This window comes from Poromitra crassiceps, assembly GCF_964638095.1.
Source record: "Poromitra crassiceps genome assembly, chromosome: 1".
Taxonomy (NCBI): Eukaryota; Metazoa; Chordata; class Actinopteri; order Beryciformes; family Melamphaidae; genus Poromitra; species Poromitra crassiceps.
The window spans coordinates 5,557,530-5,579,271 of NC_139623.1; the positions used below are offsets into that span (position 1 = coordinate 5,557,530).

General features: G+C 41.8%; 1 protein-coding gene across 1 annotated transcript; it reads right to left on the reverse strand.

Annotated features, from left to right (window-relative positions):
* Nucleotides 1-1,430: 1,430 nt before the first annotated feature.
* On the reverse strand, nucleotides 1,431-17,757 carry LOC310782029 (basic helix-loop-helix transcription factor scleraxis-like; the record flags this gene model as incomplete). Its single annotated transcript, XM_083642680.1, has 3 exons — nucleotides 1,431-1,469; nucleotides 16,355-16,571; nucleotides 17,351-17,757. The coding sequence occupies 3 exons, from the start codon at nucleotides 17,755-17,757 to the stop codon at nucleotides 1,431-1,433; spliced, it is 663 nt and encodes a 220-aa protein (XP_083498806.1).
* Nucleotides 17,758-21,742: the final 3,985 nt, after the last annotated feature.

Genomic DNA, 21,742 nt, shown 5'->3' on the forward strand with positions numbered 1-21,742 from the left:
TCCCCTGTGCCATACTAGCATTGAATAAATAAATGAATCTGTGTTATGTATAGGTTAGGTAATATTTTAGGTAGGTAGGTATTTCTAGGTATTTTAGATAAGTAGGTAGGCATTTTAGATAGGTAGGTATTTGTTTTTCCATGACAAGCTGCTGCTATCTGCTAACTTGTACCATGTATGATGTATGTTGTATGTTCTCTATGTTTTATGGTGTGCTGATTGTGCACAATACATAACATACTGTATGTGCTGTGAAGAGAAGCCAAAGACACATTTCCACTAAGGTGGACAATAAAGTCAATCAAATCAAACTAGGAACCTTCCTAGAACTAGGAGCAGTGGGCAGCCGCAGTGCAGCGCCCGGGGACCAACTCCAGTTCGATTGCCAGTGCCTTGGTCAGGGGCACAGACAGGAGTATTAACCCTAACATATACATGTCTTTGATGGTGGGAGGAAGCCGGAGCACATGGAGGAAGCCCACATGAACACGGGGAGAACCTGCAAACTCCACACAGAAAGGACCTGGACGCGGACCAGGTTTCAAACCTGGGACCTTCTTGTTGTGAAGCAACAGTGCTAACCACTGAGCCACAATGACAATGACCATCTATAATGGCCAGAGGAATAGGATGAAGTGTACAATCGGCTTAATAATCACATATTGATTAAATATACTTTCAGATATACACAAACATTTATTGATCATCTTTAGTTATTTTCCAGCATCAAGACACTCTTAAAAAAGTATTATTAGGAATACCAATAGCACGAAAGTTCCAGCATGTAGTTGTATTTGTTGTAGTTGTTGTAATCATCCCAGAGAATGTTAAAATAAATGTGTGAATGTGAGAATAGCCAATGTTTTGCAAGTAATCCTCATTATCCATCCAGAACATGATATGCCCGTTAAATAACATAGTTTCATTATATAATGTTATGTCACATAAATATACATTTATATTTCAGTTTACACATTAATAACACACAGCTTTTGATGAATACAAATTTGTCTTTCATAGGTCTTGTGTGTTCTCCGATCATGTGCCGTAAGCTCTTTAGAGTCTTTGAACAATACAGTAAAAAGTCCCTTAAAAGCACTGTAAAAAAAAAGATCTTCATGTTCTCGACAAGCATGTGAACGCCTTTTAAAACCCATTGAAAAGTACTGTTAATCTTTTGGAAAAGTGCCTCAAACATATTTGAACACACTTCGAAACGTCATGTAAAAAGTTATTGTAAAACACTGTAAAATTAAATGCTTTGCAAGGTCCTTGGAAAGTCCTGGAAGTGCTATAGAAGTCTTTCAAAAGTCTTTGAGAAGCATGGTAAGTCTTGGAAGTCTTCAAGATGCACTGGGAGAGTAATTGAAAAATCAGTCCCAGATGCTGGACTGGCATGTTATCCATTTTCTGTGCGTCCCCCCTTGTCGTTAGCTTCGGATGGCCGTCTTCCTGTCTCTGTCTTTGTTCTGAAAGAGAGAGAGAAGGCATCTCACATTAGAGAGGTCTGACCAAGGAAATCAGGTTAGAGATTATAAGGTTGAATGTGTTGAGGAATAGAATATTGATTTAAATATTCACATTCAATCCATTTGTCAGACATTGGTGACAGATAACCACAACTGGACCTGATTTATTCTATATTGCTCTTTGGTTACAAAATATTGCTGCTTAGTTGTAATCCCTGGTTTGTTTGATCAGGATCCAAACAGACAAAAGTGTTCATGTGTTTGAATGAGTCTCCAGATGAGAGACGGGGTTCCTTTGCCTTTCCGACATGCTGCCACTCCGAACGTTAACTTCCATCATTCGGACTGGCGGTCGTTCACCTTAGAAGCCGCAATGCCGTCCTTAGGTTTAGGCGTGGGGGTGGGAGAGGTTAGGTTTTGGGTTAGGGTCTGGGGGAGGTTAGGTTTAGGCATAGGGGGAGGTTAGGTTTGGCGTGGGGGTTGGGAGAGGTTAGTGAAAAACGGGGAATATAGACCCCCTTTCGGAGTGCCGATATTTCGGAGTGGCAGAACGTCGGAGTGGCAGCACGTCGGAGTGGCAGCATGTAACCATGAGAGACAAATAGCTGGTTCATACTGCAGCAGGGTTAGTGTAACATTAGGCGGCTGACATTTATTCTAATTGATATAAAAATGGATTGGCATCTTTGTTCTAGCATTTCCACGTGTCCATGTTTTGTTTCCATCTTTTTCCAGGTGCCAGTCCCATAATTCATCATTTGTTTAGTGAAAACGTGACTTCAATTTCAGGGTTGAAGTGTATGAACCTTAGCTGCATGCACACATGTATGTAGGCATACTATGTACATGCAAGCACACACATACAGTACAACAACTTTAGTAAGCTAAATTGATGTAGTGACATGATCCGGCATTGCATGATATGCTGACCATTTATCTGTGGTATCAGCACAGAGCTGGCTTGATTTCCTGGCTGGCGAGGAGACTTTCCCTATCTGGCCAGGAAAATCACATCACATTTTCCCTTCCTACCTTGCCTCCACGCTGCTCATTTCCCAGGCCAAAAACCACTTACCAAATTCATTTTCAACCAAGAGTCGCAGGATTTTGTCAACCCTATCGAACAACAGAGCACTGAAAGGTATCTAACACATGACGCCATTCCTCATCTCTGCTACTGTAAGTTTCAGTGTTGTCATCTACCAAAAATAAGCTCATAGCTGACAAATCTCATTCTTATTCCATCTCAATCGTATTGTCCTTTTGCCATCGAACGCAAGCAAGAAAAACAAAAACAAATGCATTACTCATTCCCAGGAACCAAATCATACAATATTGAGGAGACTAATCAAAAACAATCAAATTCTGAATGTTTTATTTATAGAACATACTGAGTAATCGCCAAGGTGACTAACCCCAAATAATCTACAAGTTAATTTTATACCAAAAGTACACAAAGGTGCTAGATGAACATTCTCACTCCACTATGGTGTTTTTCTGACCCTGCGATGGCCCTATTTTCTGGTTTTTGACTAAACGTTGGTCGCTCCTGTCCTCTCCTGACTTCTCTCTTCACCCTCTCCTATTCTCCAGACTAATCCTCTCCTCCTCTAGTCTCCCCCTCTCCTTCCTCTCATCAGGCGAACACCTGTTACACATTTCCTCTCTCGCCATGCACAAGGTGTAGGTGTTAGGAAAAAGTCATTTGACATTAACAAAGGTGGGTAGGTGTTTGGATCAAGCCGTGATGAGAATGAGATCATTGGAATTGGAAAGGAACCGGTCCTCCCACCGATTGAGCTGAGTGTGAGGAGACACAGGCATGTTAATGTGAATCCCTCCTCCAGCTCAACTGTGTGGAGGATTCTCATTGGATTTGCTATTAGCTATGTGTGCAAGCATTTTTCTCTCTCCCGTAGTCTCGTGGATAACTGGTCAAACATATTGTAGATAAGGGATTTCCAGCAGCTACGATGGATTCGATAGCGGAACCATTTCTGACACACGTCGGGTTTTGGCGTCAGCTGCCTCAGAATCAAAGAGAAAAGAGCTTCTTTCTAGCCTCATCATTTGGCACCAATCAGACAGGTAGAAATCCATCATAGAAGAGGAAGAGATACCAATTTCTCCAGTAGCCTCAATAGACCAGAATGCAATACAGCCACCGCAATGCATTTTGTGTCAAATGGAAAAACGTGCTCTCTTGCTTTACTACACTATCACTATCTGTCACTTTCACTAGCACTATCACTTTCGCTATTGCTCTCTCCACCACCTGTATCTAAAACCAACAGCTGGATGCAACAAGTCCAGGGATTGTTGAAAGACTAGGAAATGTCTAGGAAATCTCAAACAGAAGTGTGTAGATGAGGTTGAGGGAAAGGCCAAGTTGAGGGAAAGTGGGTAGACCAAAAAAGAATGTATAACAAACAAGTACAACACCTCATGACAAAGTTTGCTTTTGCTGTGAGCTCTGGCAATTTGAGGGAGGTTGATCCAACTGGCATGAAAGGACCTCCTGCAGGCATGCTGCTTTTAGCTCATGCAGGACCCAAACAGCTCTTTGACCCCTGACCTCGTGACCCAGGCTCAATTCAATCCTATTGTATTGTGCTCATGTGGGGGATCCACTAGGCCTGCTGCAGCTCAGTGTGGGTGTGGAGCACAGCTGTGGATGGCTCTGTGGCGAGGGCAGTTCAGCTGGTATATAGTCAAAACAGGACCAGGCAGCTTGAAGCTGGACCTGGTAGTCAAAACAATCTCCCGAAGACTAATAGGACAAGGTCGGATGACATCTCTGCTCTCCCTCTCTCTCTCTCTCTCTCTCTCTCTTTCTTTCTCTCTCTCCCGCCCACTTTCTCCAAACACACACAGACACATACCACTCAAATCTCCGGGGAGTGATTTGTCCGACACTAATATGATTACCTGATGATATTTACTTTAGATGCAATATAATGATATTACCACGTTGGAATAATATTATTGTTTTATTAAGGTGAAAGGGGCCTTAAATAATAAAAATAAACTTAAATATGACGATAGTAAATACTCTCTTCGCGGCATCTTATCAACTCTACAAATTCACCCACTTTGAATCCACAATATTGTTTTTCTGAAACTCAATCTGGGGTGTTCCTTTACCTATAACTGTGGATTTTCCATGCACTCTCTTTTCCTGCGTTAAGGCGCTCTGTCAAAAAAACAAACATCTCATTTAGTTTCTGGCTGCACGAGCAGAGGAACGACTGGTTGGAAAAAATAATTCCTCTTGGGTGCTGGCCCGACAATCGTATAAGGAGATTGGTATTCAACCATGAAATGAAAACTGGCAATATCCCTTTAGCTTACAGACGAGTGGAAGTCACATTTTAAGTGAATTTGTATTAGTGCCTCAAGTGTCTAATATCAGCTTCACTGAGTTCCCTCATAAATGATCATCGATGTGATTGTAGAAAATTATAGACCGGCATTAAAATGGTCTGATAAATAACCCATCGGAGGAATCCAGACATTAAGTTAAACTAATTAACGCATCGAATGAGCCACAGCATGCTATTATGTGGCTTGGATACATCAGACACGCATTTCACTTTGCCCCGGCGGTTTGCTAATAGGCATCGTGATGGCTTTTAAAAAACACTTGATTTATCTTTGAGTACCTATTCAGATGTGATTCACACCAGCCAGCCACACATGTATTTAATTATTCCCACAATTTAATAATCTGTCATAATGACTCCAGAACACCACCAACATCATTTTCACCAGTCTTCGATGACCTAATTCTGATACATGACCCTCTATAATCACTGCTGAGATGTGTGCAGTAGCCAGTATGTGTCATTAGCATCAGAGCTTGGCTTAATAGATATTGTTTTTAAGAGACTGTACAATTTAAACCCAGGTTTTGCTTTTCTCTGTGCTGTTTTAGATTCGCTTTCTCCCCCAGCTCAGTTTTCTGTCATTTTCTTTCAATTTGCTCTGTGAGCAACCCTTTCCCTAATGACTCAATGACAACAGAATGATAGTTTTGCTAATAGATTTGGTTAGCTATCTGACACGGCTTCTCCTGTTGGTGTTCAATTAGACTTTAACTGCTTCCATCTGCGCTGAAAATACACAGACAGACCCATGCATGTACTGTAAACAGTGGGCACACACACACGCACACACACACACACGCACGCGCGCGCGCGCGCGCGCACACACACACCAAATAACCATTATTTGAACTTGATGAATATAGCTTGAAATGAGGAGTGAACAGACAAAGCCGTGGTTCTCTTCATGACTCAACGTCAGACACAAAACATTAACTGCAAGTCAACGCTCACATTATCAGTGAATCAGGGTCATTTGGTTTTCATCCATGACCTTGAAACTTCTATTTCATTACATGCTACACAAGTGACGTCATGCTTTTTTCCCACTCAAAACAGACTAATAACCAAATGACTGTAAAACCACAGACTCATTAGTGAGCTTCTGCACATGTCCCATCCATGCATTCAAGCCCTCTTAGCTGCACGCTTCATTTGATCTCTATAAAGAACCAAAGTGTAGCTTTTCGGCACAGTCGAAAACCAACTGTCCAAACCTCTAGGATAAATAGCAAAGTTGATTATCCCTTAGAGTCTCTCTCTCTCTCTCTCTCTCTCTCTCTCTCTCTCTCTCTCTCTATTTCTCTCACTCTCTCTCCCCATCTCCATCTCTGTTTCTCTAACTTCCTCTAGACCATTAGTTTCAAAAGTGTTGAAAGCAGAATCTCCATCCAGGGCTCCTTAACTGAGTGATCATATATATTTTTTGGCGTCTCTGAAGAAGCAAAGAGCTGCACCAGCACCCTGGCTGAAAAGGGAGTTTATTGAAAATTTGAAAAAAGTTGAATGTAATGCCTGTGATAAAAGTGTCTGTGGCGTGGGTGTGTGTGTGTGTGTGTGTGTGTGTGTGTGTGTGTGTGTGTGTGCTTCTATGGCTGTGTGTATGTGCATGCACTGTATATAGTTACGTGCCATATGTGTGGGTGTGAGTGTGTCTGTGTGTAAGCAGAGAGGGCGTTTCTCTGAGCGTGGTTTCCAGGCTTCTTTAACATCACCATCAAAGCCCAAAGTCAATGTGTTTCTAATAGCAGCAGCTGAATTAAACACTGGTCTACAGGCCTCACCAGAGGATAAATCATTTACACAACAATTAGCTCATTTGTTGCTCTGCTCTACACTGCCAATGACTTCCAGACATAGGGAACAGCCTGCGTCTGTGTGTGTGTGCGTGCATGTGTGTGTGTCTGTGTGTGTGTGTGTGTGTGTGTGTGTGTGTGTGTGTGTGTGTGTGTGTGTGTGTGTGTAGGTGTGTGTGTGTGTGTGTGTGTGTGTACATATATATAGTACTGTAGAAACATGCACATACACAATTTCTCTGTCACTCACATAAACTCCCATAAACACGCAAACACACTCTCATACAGACACTAGAGTAATACAAACACACTCTCATACAGACACACACACTCATACAGACACTAGTGTAATACAAACACACTCTCATACAGACACTAGTGTAATACAAACACACTCTCATACAGACACTAGTGTAATACAAACACTCTCTCATACAGACACTAGTGTAATACAAACACACTCTCATACAGACACTAGTGTAATACAAACACACAATCATACAGACACTAGTGTTAATACAAACACACTCTCATACAGACACTAGTGTAATACAAACACACTCTCATACAGACACAAGTGTAATACAAACACACTCTCATACAGACACTAGTGTAATACAAACACACTCTCATACAGACACTAGTGTTAATACAAACACACTCTCATACAGACACTAGTGTAATACAAACACACTCTCATACAGACACTAGTGTAATACAAACACACTCTCATACAGACACTAGTGTAATACAAACACACTCTCATACAGACACTAGTGTAATACAAACACTCTCTCATACAGACACTAGTGTAATACAAACACACTCTCATACAACACTAGTGTAATACAAACACACTCTCATACAGACACTAGTGTAATACAAACACACTCTCATACAGACACTAGTGTAATACAAACACACTCTCATACAGACACTAGTGTTAATACAAACACACTCTCATACAGACACTAGTGTAATACAAACACACTCATACAGACACTAGTGTAATACAAACACACTCTCATACAGACACTAGTGTAATACAAACACTCTCTCATACAGACACTAGTGTAATACAAACACACTCTCATACAACCACTAGTGTAATACAAACACTCTCTCATACAGACACTAGTGTAATACAAACACACTCATACAGACACTAGTGTAATACAAACACACTCATACAGACACTAGTGTAATACAAACACACTCTCATACAGACACTAGTGTAATACAAACACTCTCTCATACAGACACTAGTGTAATACAAACACACTCATACAGACACTAGTGTAATACAAACACACTCATACAGACACTAGTGTAATACAAACACACTCTCATACAGACACTAGTGTAATACAAACACACTCTCATACAGACACTAGTGTAATACAAACACACTCTCATACAGACACTAGTGTAATACAAACACACTCTCATACAGACACTAGTGTAATACAAACACACAATCATACAGACACTAGTGTAATACAAACACACTCTCATACAGACACTAGTGTAATACAAACACACTCTCATACAGACACTAGTGTAATACAAACACACTCTCATACAGACACTAGTGTAATACAAACACACTCATACAGACACTAGTGTAATACAAACACACTCTCATACAGACACTAGTGTAATACAAACACACTCTCATACAGACACTAGTGTAATACAAACACACTCATACAGACACTAGTGTAATACAAACACACTCTCATACAGACACTAGTGTAATACAAACACACAATCATACAGACACTAGTGTAATACAAACACACTCTCATACAGACACTAGTGTAATACAAACACACTCTCATACAGACACTAGTGTAATACAAACACTCTCTCATACAGACACTAGTGCAATACAAACACACTCTCATACAGACACTAGTGTAATACAAACACACTCATACAGACACTAGTGTAATACAAACACACTCTCATACAGACACTAGTGTAATACAAACACACTCATACAGACACTAGTGTAATACAAACACACTCATACAGACACTAGTGTAATACAAACACACTCTCATACAGACACTAGAGTAATACAAACACACTCTCATACAGACACTAGTGTAATACAAACACACTCTCATACAGACACTAGTGTAATACAAACACACTCTCATACAGACACTAGTGTAATACAAACACACTCATACAGACACTAGTGTAATACAAACACACTCTCATACAGACACTAGTGTAATACAAACACACTCATACAGACACTAGTGTAATACAAACACACTCTCATACAGACACTAGTGTAATACAAACACACTCTCATACAGACACTAGTGTAATACAAACACACTCTCATACAGACACTAGTGTAATACAAACACACTCTCATACAGACACTAGTGTAATACAAACACACTCTCATACAGACACTAGTGTAATACAAACACACTCTCATACAGACACTAGTGTAATACAAACACACTCTCATACAGACACTAGTGTAATACAAACTCACACATAGACATGCATGCTTTCTCTTTTTTTCTCTCTCACACACATACACGTGCACTCTTACTCATTCATTCACTCACACACAGTGGCGTGCACAGACATTCTGAGGGGCAGGTGCTCAAGTGAAAAAAGGGCACCCCTGTCATTATTATTTATTTAAAAAAATATATATATGCAGTGTGGTGTTCCTGGGTGTTAGGGAATGGAATTTCACCATTCCTCATTCGCATTATTATGATTCAAACAGCTTATATAAACCAAATGAATGAAACCAAGAGCCAGAAAGATGTCTTATGAAAGTATATTTAAAACCATACATTCTCTGTCAATATGTATTGTCAGAGGGCTGAATCTCAATGTACACATTGTGATACGTTATACAGAGTCAAATATTCAGCCCTCTGACAATACATATTGACAGAGAATGTATGGTTTTAAATATACTTTCATAAGACATCTTTCTGGCTCTTGGTTTCATTCATTTGGTTTATATAAGCTGTTTGAATCATTATAATGCGGATGAGGAATGGTGAAATTCCATTCCCTAACACTGGGTGACCATGCTTAAAACGCCCACCTCCTTCCAATTTACACGTAAAAAGAAAAGCCATTTTATACAGTGAGGTCAGGTTTTGAAAAATGGTCTCTCACTACAATGAAATGGCTACTATGGGGACTAACATCATCACACATGAATACAATTGGGCTCATTGAATCCACAAGAGTATCGGCTTTCCAGTCATGCCCAAATTATGTAATTCTAAGACCTTGTAGGGACCCCATATGCAGAAATATTTAAATAGAAGGCGGAAATAACAAATTTATAGGTTACTGCATGTAAAAAAAAAATCAAACTTTTGCCAAAAACTGCATGGGATTAGGATAAAGTGGACATGTCTGTAAAGGAGAGACTCATGGGTAGCCATAGAACCCATTCTCATTCAGATATCTTGAGGTAAGAGATCAAGGGGCCCCTTTGAAAATGTCCATGTACGTTTGGAGCCTTATCTAGTCCCCTTCTCAACAAGCTAGCATGACAGGGCTCTGGCATTTGGCTTTGGCACCACCTGGGGTCTATCTGTGCACATATACACATGCAGACCCATTCTCTCTCTCTCTCTCTCTCCCTCTCTGTCTGTCTCACACACAGAGGCACACGCGCCGCACGCACATGCACGCACGCATGCACGCACGCACGCACGCACGCACACACACACACACACACACACACACACACACACACACACACACACACACACACATAGAAATAACAGATACATTGGTCAGTTTCCTATTGCACAAAGCAGTTTAGTTCTAGTGTATTTCCATACGCCCTGCTTTCCAACCACCCACAAAAATAATCACATATAAAAGTTTTACTACAGGCCAGATTTAAATTAGAACTATTCACAGTATTAGCTACAGTGTATATAATTTGGTGCATCTGCTATTTACTGTAACTGAAAAAGTTCAGGTTGTTTTCATTCCAAATATTCCAATTGTGCTTTCTTGAACGGACTTATAAATGATAATTAAAATGTCAAATCCGAGTTGTGCTATGAAGTGCACAAATTGGCACACAATTTGAAGATACTAAGTAAATAATAAAGTCAACTCATTTTCCCCATCTCAAAACAATGCAGGCTATAGTTACCACATTTTCATTTTCCATTATAGCCAGCTTGATTTTGCGATGCTGTTGGTCTGTAGCAGGTTAAGTTCAGAGGATAAGTATAAGGATAATAATCAGATCAAAACCCATGAAAGACCCACCTGCTTACCAATCAGCTCTCTGGAAACAGCGAGTTAATTGTGTGTGCAATTAACATGTGCATGTGCTCTCAACTTGAAAAACCTGGATCCACTTGAGAACTAGATCCGTGGTATCAGTTAGCTAGAATCTAGCTAGATGGCAATGATCTGGTTAAGCCAAACCAGATCAAGGGACAGATCCTGGATCTGCTTATCCTATATTCATGGTATGGGCCCCTGGATGCAGTGATTTATTTTTATTATTCTTATTATTCTTATTATTCTTATTATTCTTATTGTTTACATTTTTGTGCTAATGTACAGTGTGATTCAAAGTAATTTTTAGATTTTTTTTATTATCTTGAGCTGGATTTGGTTCACTTTCAGTTCAGTAAATTGAGTAAGGGAGATCAATTTAAAATTCAATAATTGGCAAATATGTGGTTTAAGAAAATTGTCATATCCAACCTATGAGGAAAAAGTTGAGCATGAATGCTGTTATTGGCAAATGAATTACAGTCTCTATTTACATTTGCAGTTGAATGGAATTGACCCTGTCCTGTCCTATTCTGGCCAAAAGAAATAAGCCACAATTGTGGAGGTAGTTGTAAAAATGCTACAAGTGTTGTAGCCTATTAAACGTCAAAGTAGACAGATTATTACATTCAAAAAGGTTTGTTTTTCTTCTCCTATAAGGCATGCTCCCTTCTGTTTTTCTGTAGAATTACTCAATAAACAGTATTAGTATTTAGTGGAACATTATGCTACTGCAGCCTGATGTCAGCCCAGCACCGCTACTGTACAACTGCTACTAAGTGTTTCAGGGTCATTACAGGTGAATGCAAATGTTTGCAGGCTAACAGAGGTGGAGATGTGACTAATTAAACGAGTTAATGCAGTATCCCTGTGGTAGGTTGAAGCCAGATAGCTGACAGTTAGCACTGATGGGCAGAGGAAGAGAGGCCTAGCACAGGACATCTGGATAAATCAAGCAGACAGCACAGGGAATTTGAGCAACCCTCAGCACACCTCAACCCTCTCTCCTGAGTCCTGTGCATTTCATTTACAGATGTAGCCCTCATTAGTGTCCCAGGCCTCTCCACCCTGAACAGCTGTACTCATCAGAATTGTTTGGAAAGTTAAAATATCACTCTTATTTATTAGAAGGATCAATAGCTTGGCTACCAGTGAAGAGATACAGTCTAAGGCGGTTTCTGTTGCCATATCCCTATGTGGTGGTACTTTACGACGTCTGAGGAAAATAATAGAGAACGGCAGGAATGAGTCCGGAAGTATACTTCCGGGTTCGTCATGGGAAAAGTGAATGGGGTTTAGAATGGGAATTTCACTCAAATGCATAAAATAAGTTTATGGGAATGCAAATTTGGGTTCAGCGTGATAATCTTCACAAACGTGAATAACTTTTATGACTTTTGGAACGTAAATGCGTTTTTTTTTATGTGATTTTTAGAAAACGCTTCAAAAGGTGAAATTCCCATTCTAAAACCCCATAGACTTTTCCACTGACGAACCAAAATGGTGGCGATTTCTGGATAAAGCCTACAAAAATACGTCATCCCTGCGGTACTCCATAGGCTACAGTAAGTAGTAAAGTAGGATAGACTTCACCACTGTGATAGGAGCCTCAGCAACACTGACTACTGTGGGGTTCAGAAAGCCTTAAAAAATGGTGATATTGATCTCACACTGCACGAGGGAAGCCCTGGTATTCACAACATAGATCTATCTGCATGTGCCTCTTGAAAATTGGAAAACTTGTGAAATGTTTAAGAATTTTCAAGATCACTTTTGGGGAAACAATCCCACCTTGGTTGGTTGGTCCCTGATTGCAGTAACAGGATGAAACAGTATATTGACCTCATATCATTAATCACCTGTAATCTCTCTGGATTATATGCGCAAGTAAACAGTATAATGAAATCAAAATACCATATTATTGAATATATATATATACAGTATGCAATACTTTGCCTTTCTCTGTGCAGTAGTCACTACTTTTAGTACTTTGTTTCTTTTGAAATAGTTATACTGTATACATACATAATAAGAGGAAATGAGCGTATACTTTTCTCACTTACCCTCTCCCACATTGGACAGAAGGGTCATTGAAGTGGCTGCTCTAAGACAGCTGTGATGAACCTCAATGACCATGAAAACATACAAAGAGAGCACTCAGGACAGAATGTCTCATTTTACCTCTCCGATCGTTTCCTCTCTGTAATCACCAGCACTGACTCTGCCCTCTAGCCCACTTCAATGCACTGTATAGCCACTGTATGGTCACTCTTCCATTGAAAAATGAAATGCTCTCAATTTCTGCAGATCAGATTTAACCATTTCAACGCCACCTGAACTGAAGGCAGCCCTTACACTTCTCCCTAAATAACTTTCAAGGCTACAAAAACAACCTAATTTGACAATTCTACATTTGTTATAGCAGCGCAGTTGCATCCTGATTAAATAGAGTGCCGCTGGTTATCCATTTCCCTGTTAGCTGGCTGTGCTACATGGTATCTATCGATGGAGAATGAAGGTTTTGAGAAGGGACTCAAAGGGGAAATTAGTTAAACTGACCTTTACAATGGCCTTTTTGTTATACAAACAAGGATGCTTTTCTACGCTGTACATTTTCACCCAGCACTATAATGAAGTGACGAGCATGTTAGGCTTATGCGTACGCCGGAGTGTCATCAATGGAACATGTTGCCATAATGATACCTGGAACCAAAGGTTTTAAAATCAATCCCGTGGGATTATTTTATGTAGCCTAATGTAGGAAATCATTTGAGATGTCTTCCTGATATTGAGTTGTATAGGCTCAACATCTAAACTGTCTCAAAGTTTAAGAAAAAAGGTACAAGACATCTGCTTATCTACATCTCCTCTTTTCTGATTGGTAGACATTTAACAAGGGAAATCAATGAGGGCTGTTGGCTTTTACCTGAATCATCTCATCAGTGGACTCTATGAAAACAGTAAGGGTCCCTAATGCTTTGTGCATAACAGAGACATTAGTGATAGTGATAGTTAAAGAGCGTAACATACGGCTAACAATAAGCATGTCTGTCTGGGGGGCTTTTAGCATGAAAAAGCCTCAGAACTGTCTGCTACTCAGCATGCGTTTACAGGCCTGCAGTACTGAGTTGACAGCAGCAGATAGTATTACACAGCTGTTACTGACAGCTTTGACCTCCACTAGACTGATCAATATGCAGACCCACAGAGCTGAGGGAGGGGTGGCGGGTGGAAAGAGAGAGAGAGAACCCTATGGGGAAAAACACACACAGAGACAACTGAGACAGGGGTGAGAGAGAGAGAGAGAGAGAGAGAGAGGAAAATAAGAGAGAGAGGAAAATAAGAGAGAGAGAGTAAGGGAGGAAACGAATGAGAGCGATGGAGAGAGACTCTGGGAGGAAGGAGGCAAAACGTGAGCGAAATAGGTCGGTTTTCAACACCGTGGAGAGACGCCGGTGATGTCCCAGCTGACGTGTCTGGCTTCAGGACGTCTAGGCTTTCACACACAGAGGTTCAGAGGGAGGAGGGAGAGACACACTGCGGAGACTCGGGTTATCCCCCAGCTAAAGGGTCTCTGGGTTTAGACACTGAGGAGGGTATTAGCTTTCACACACTGCTGGGGTAATGGGGGAGTCTGCCAGATGTCAGCTCCTTGCCCATAAATCCTGCTAAATGGGCAGCGGCTAGGTTAGAGGGGGAACGTTGAGCGGACCTCACCTCTCTATCATCTCCTACAGAGGGCTAGTTATTGTTGAAGTCGGCGCTGGCGTCGCCTCGCTTTCATTTCAATCAGCTGGAAATATAAAGTACAAACGGAGCATTCATTCTCCATTATTCACCTGATTGACAACCTTCCTCTGCCCAGAGTGTTTTTGATTACATCCATTTCCTGTGTTGATACAGTCTAAAGTGAATAGTGAACCCAGGGCTGGATACAGTCCCCTCCTCCACCCTGCATCCACACTACAGTCTAAAGTGAATAGTGAACCCAGGGCTGGATACAGTCCCCTCCTCCACCCTGCATCCACACTACAGTCTAAAGTGAATAGTGAACCCAGGGCTGGATACAGTCCCCTCCTCCACCCTCCTCCACCCTGCATCCACACTGCATCCACACTGCATCGGCCTGCAAGATTGACCAAGATGTCCCTCTTGGGGGGGGTGGGGGTTGGGGTTTTTGGAGGGTGTTGTACCACAGAACGAGGAAGTTTGCAAAAAGTGTCACTACTTCATGAATTTATATATGAGGGAATATGACACCTGTCGGACCTGATCTGTCACTGGAATGCCACTTGGTTTTTGTTGCCGGGAAAAATGGGTCAACAACACTTAACAGTGGCTTTATTCCTGTATTATTAATCTTAACAAATGTACATCATATTCAAATTTAAGTAAATTTCACTGATACATTATGAAGCCTACTTATATTATAACAACTCGATGTAATAACAAAGTGTACAAGTCATTATTTGTAACTGCTTTATGTTGTTAATACATTGGAATAAAGCTGATCTAAGTGACCAAAGCTTGAATCTCCGCTCTCTTTCTCAGGGATTATGATTAAAACCTTCTCATATTTAGACGTCAATGCATTTTTGAAATTATACACTTGGTTTCGGATGGGTTTAATTGGCTCCGGGGTCATACCACTCACTCGGTACATACAGTAGCTGACCTCAAATTTTAAAAAAAAGTACGGAAAACACTACAATTGGAGTTAGAACGTCTCACAACAGCAGTGTAAACTTTGTCTGTTCCAGTGAAAAGGGCTGTAGGTGTTATTTGACACTGTTGAACCCCTCTAGCGGGACAGTTTGAGGTCACTTCTGCACCTGTCGGCCCGTCGCTCTCTCACCTCTTATGACTCCAGTCCTTCATAACGACACAGACTCACACCTCTATCTTCCGTAATGTCCACTGAGTTTCCGAAACCACCTTGAACTTTTAAGCCACCTGCTCAAGTAAAACTAACCCCCAACAGTACAATAATACACAGTCCTTCACCCCCGAAGAGGACTTTAAAGAGGTTCTCCATTTAATATCCCTGAGGGCCAATCTGTTTTATAGCCACAGTCACTGATCTCAGGTCAGCTTGAAATACCAAGCTGACCCTAAACCGCCACAGGCTTTCCCAAAAGAAGCTTCACTGGATGATCAGCTTTTCCATTGCCTCAATCTGTGTGCTTTTCTCATTTGTAATTCAGAGAATAGTTGCTATAGTGCAGAGACAAGGAATCTATTAGGTTTTAATTGTTTTGGTTTGTTTGACATTTTAATGGGATTTGTTAATTAGATGGAGGCTTTATGGTATCAAACAGTTTGGTTTGACTTGACCTTTTCTTTAATTTATATATTTTGTTTCTTTTGTTTCTTGTTCATCAGTTTATGGTTTTCGTCCGCTTACCATTTTCCTCTGGTTGCTGAGGCAGAAAGTACAGATGTGCTTGGGCTGAGCTGATTGGTCAGATCCTCGGTTAGGGGAGGAGCTTAAGTGGAAGAACGGTGGTGAGGGGGCGTGGCACGGCTGTCCGTCATGAAGACACTCGCCCAAGAGCAGCACGTTTCCCAGATGACTGATGTAGCTGCTGGCCAATCGTAGCGTCTCGATCTTTGACAGCTTCCTAATAATCAAATCAAAGCGAGATTTATGGAAGTATTACAATAAGACAAGACAATAAGATACCCATGAAAATATCAACAATGCTATTTAATCAAATTTGTTATGTACTGGCAACATTTTGTGAGGTAAAGTATTGTGATATTACTATGAGGAACAGAGTGAATAAAAGGTTCAAGTATAATCATACAAGGTGGTTAACTTATTAATCCCCACTGTAGACTAAAATTGCCACCGGCTGGACACTGGAGTATAAGTAATATCTAACATTATATAATACACCACTCATGATAAATATACACTCATAATCTACAGTGTATGGACTCTTACCCAAATTGGATAACAGGCCTGTACTGTATCTGGTCTGTCATACAACAAGAATTTAGGTTTTGCAAAGTACAGTATTGATTGATGCAGTACGCAAGTCTCTTGAAAAAGTTTCTTTATTTTAAACGATATGAAACAAAATTGGAGCAACACATTTTGCGTTTGGTCTTCTGTGGCAAGAATCAATCCTTTGCAACAGTGGTTTTTTCTGTTTTGCCTGTGCCCTAAAAACATTTTCAGTATGCATGGGTTTATTCATTTTTCATAGTGTCTAAGAAATTAAGTTTGTTTTAACATGCTTGTTTTGCAGTGCAAGGCACTACATTTCCTCATTTTGGTTCCCAACTGAAAGTTGTATGAGGCCAATTTGATGTAACCTGTCATGATCAATATGGGTGTGACAAGCATGATTGTGTGAGAGAAGGCTAGTGTTTGCTGCATGCAGCTGCTCTGTACCTGTCGGCGGGCTCGGTGGGGATGAGCGTGCGCAGCGCAGTGAAGGCCGTGTTGACAGAGTTGGTGCGATCTCTCTCCCGCGCGTTGGCTGCGTTCCTCTGGCGGACCTCCCCGACAACAGGTGGGGGGGACAAGCTCGGGGGGCCGATCCTCCCCACACAGCCTCCTCCGCCCCCCCCTATTCCCCCGCACAGCTTCCTCTTCCTGTTCACCTTGATGTGAAAGGCAGATGGAGAGGACGAGGACAGACGGAACGCGGCGGAGTGCGGGGACAAGGAGGTGGTGTTGCGCTCCTCGGAGCCCGAGCCCTCGCTCCCGTTCTCCTCGTCGTCGTCCGAGAGCAGGGCGATGTCACCGTACAGGAAGCGGCTCGCCGGAGGCGCCGTGCGCAGCATGGCGAATGTCATCTTCACCGCAGTTACTGATCTGTCCTCCTGGCAATACTTCCTCCGGAGAGAAGCTGTCGGCTGTTGAAGTTTGACCGCTGTCGTTTACGGTTTGTTTTCGGAAGTTGCTGAACAAACTTCCGGTTTTCTGGTGCAGCTGATTAAAGATGTCCCCCTCTGAACCTGGTGCTTTTCCCCCAGCTGCCTTCTCTTGCTTTGCTGAATTTTGTTAAGCCAGGTGATCCAATAGAGGGATGTTGCCCTTGCAATGCTGAGATATGCTTAGTTCCTAACTTCGCTCACTAGCAGTTAAGCTTTCGACTGGATACAGGTGAGTTGATCCTAAATCAGCACTCAAGATCAACTTGACACACAGAGCTGCTGCAGTGTCGCAGGTGGCTGTAGCTTCCAGTTCCTTCTTGTGTGTGCGTGTGTGTGTGTGTGTGTGTGTGTGTGTGTGTGTGTGTGTGTGTCTCCCTCTCTTGGCTCATACAGAAAACACTTCACATCCCAAACACCAGCTCCTCCTTCAGTTAAATCCTTTGGAAGTCAGCAACAGAAGTCATAATGACACGTTGAAATCAAATGACTGCTGAGTTCTCCTTTTGCCCCCGTGTCTGTAAACCTTTTGTCTGAGTCCTTTGTTTCTGTGTCTGTTCCAATCCCAGTAGCAAAAACTATTCCTGGCCAGTGGCAACAGTTTGACTGCAACTTCCCCTCCTCTCTCTCTCTCTCTCTCTCTCTCTCTCTGTTTCCCTCCCTCTCTCTCTTAGCTCGCTGCTCCACGTGTGCATGCTGTCTGAGTGTTTCCGTCTGCCTCTGGTCTTATAGCTGGTGGGAGGGCCGAAGGGGCTCCTCTGCTCCTCCCTGTGAGCCGTGCGGCTCCCTCGGCTGCTGTCGAGAAGCAGGCCAGGGAGACCGGAGGCAAGAGGCAAACCATCAGCCGGCAGGAGGTTGTTTTGGCTGCACACTCCTTTATTTCAGGGGGAAATCCACCCTAAAACAGAACATGCATCATCCCCTGCTGCTGTGTGAAAACTCATTTGCTTTCCATTTCTTGACTTGGATTGAAGGTTTATATGGATACCTCATTTGCTGGGTAGGGTTTTTTGCCTTAGGGGCACATGGAGCTCACTGAAAAAAAACATTGTTATATTGTAAGAATGTTTTCATCTCATGCTGGGAAGGTGACACTTGGGAGATGAAAGGTTATCTCATCTGACAGGAGGAATATGTTTCATCTACGACGTCTTTGTTTGGGTCTATGATCTTGGATTACGGTCAAATGACCATCAAGAAAAACACACTTGAAATCTGTTTTAGGGTGGACTTCTACTTTACTACTTCTACTTTAGAAAAAAAGCTTGATCATATTTTGATTCAATATTCAATCATACAAAGTAATCTATGGACGTATATTATATAACAACAACAACAACAACAACAACAACAACAACAACAACAACTGACTTCCCCAATCCATCTGTTTTTCCATGTTGGATGTTTTTTTATTATTCCTGCACTATTTGACAGCCTAGTTTAGAAGCAGGCTTGGGGAACTTGGGATTGCAAAGGTAATATTGCATATTGCAAAGGTTATATATATATATATATGCATACATACATACATACATACAAACGCACGCACGCACACACATGCACACACACACACACACACACACACACACACACACACACACACACACACACACACACACACACACACACACACACACACACACACACACACACTTTGTTGAGCTGTTTGTTGGGCTGTTTTCTTGACAGCAGCAAGAAGCTGAAATAAGAGTTTGCCTCTCTCCCTGTGTCTTCTTCCCCCCTCTGCTCCCCCTCTGTGCTGTTTGTCCCTCTGGACAGCAGCTCAGAGGCGGGCGGCAGCAGGACTGGGCTCATGGCTGGAGCTAGGAGCTGGGTTTATTTAGCCATGGCCAAAGCCTTTTATCTGTAAAACGTTGTGATGTCGAAGGGCCTGCTGCAACAATTTCAACCTCCAGGGATTCAACTTTTTGGTTGGACCGTTGGCGATGAAGGGGAGGCTCAGGGGCTTGTTGTAGGGGAGCTGCTACTTCTTCTCTCTTAGACTCCCTTTAACAATCTGTCTTCCTCTCAAAGAGCAGAAAGAATTAGACAAGACAGCAAGGGGAGTCAAGACAGAGGACGGAAGAAATGAGAGAGTGTGAGAAAAGGAGTGGGAGACAAGACAGAATGAAGGAGATTAAAACAAAAGAGAAGGAATAAATTCTGCTTCTAATGAAAGATACACTGTAAAAAATCTGAACACCAATCATCTATCTTTCAGACGCTACATACATCCATGCGTACATACATACATACATACATACATATACATACATACATACATACATACATACATACATGTATGTACATACTGTACATACATACATGTATGTACATACCGATACGTATGTATATGTACGTACGTACGTACGTACGTACGAGTGATGCGCGGGCCGCAGTTATAACCGCGCTGACCGCGGATATCCTGCCCCGCGGGCGGGCCGGATCATAAAAATAAACATTCTGATTAATAGACCCCTTATACGACTACGTCACACTGACATCACCCAGCGTCAATGCGCATGACAGAGGCAGAAAGACAGAGTCCGCGCAGCCCTGGCAAGTAGTTTTCCAGTGGCTGGAAAACTAGACGAGCTAGATATGTCTTCGTGTTGTGCAATGGGATACCAGAATCGGAAAGCTATTGTAGCCGAGTATTCGGGTCGCCTATTCACACTTGGTTAATAAAATAATAAACGATAGAGCCAGGCTGTAACGTTATAACAAGCTTCACCTAATTCTCCCCACATATCCTGTTCTACGGCAACTCGAGGGAACATACACAGCCTTGCATACACACGCAATAGAACACAACACAACACTGAACAGTCTCAGTTACACTATCAACAAAGCAAGGACTAAAGTTTTACTGAATCCCGTCAACTCATACTGCTTTTAATGCTAACCGTAGGTGTCTTTGGTTGCAAGCCGAAAGAGGAAATCATTAAAAATGCCCGACTTTGCAGTGCTCGCTCATTTCATATCAGGTAAGCTGTAGCTGTAGGCTGCTAGTAACAGCCACATCGCTCGGTTAGTTAACAACCAAGTAACGTAAAAAATAATGTCATTATTGAGTTGAACTGATTGGAACGAGGACATCATTAAAAATGTCCGACTTTGCAGTGCTCATTTCATATCAGGTAAGCTGCCTGTAGCTGTAGGCTGCTAACAGCCACATCGCTCGGTTAGTTAACAACCAAGTAACGTTACATAATGTCATTATTGAGTTGTGTGCATTATCAACATAACAATATATCTTTGCAATTTACAGAATAACTATCTACGCTATGTATTGCTGGCCACTTCTAGGCTTGGCCATTTCTTCTTGTCTTGACACAGCGCCAGTGCATATGGGTCTGTAAGACGTATCCCATTAACCAACGTTAATTTCGATGCATTTAACATTGCTTATCAGTAGGCGATAAGCTGTTGTAGTAAGCCGAGAATTGCATTTTAAAACTAAAATCTAACTGTGTGTCGCAGATGGGCACAGAGTAGTCCTGACAGCGGCGGCTTTTACACAGCTCTCTGTGTCTGTCAATGCTGGGCCCATGGCTTTTTGCCTCATTGATGCGCGCGCAGCTCCAATGTTGACAGCTGTATAAGGGGTCTATAGCGGGCGGTTGAAACGATGTATCATTAATGAAGAAAAATAATATGAATTACGTTCTCTAGTCTATGAACGTATTTTAAGCTACATTTTTCGTCAGGCACATTCTTAGTTGCCTATTGTAGATCCCCCAAAGGACCCACGGCCGTAAACAAAACAATAGCCATGTGCTAGGTTGCTAGGCTCCACTTTTCGTCCATATATGGTCAATGATGTCACCCTTAAAAAGGAGTCTCCGCTGAAGACGTGTTTGAAGAGAAGATGCGTTTGTATTTTCCCATACAATGAGGCAATCAA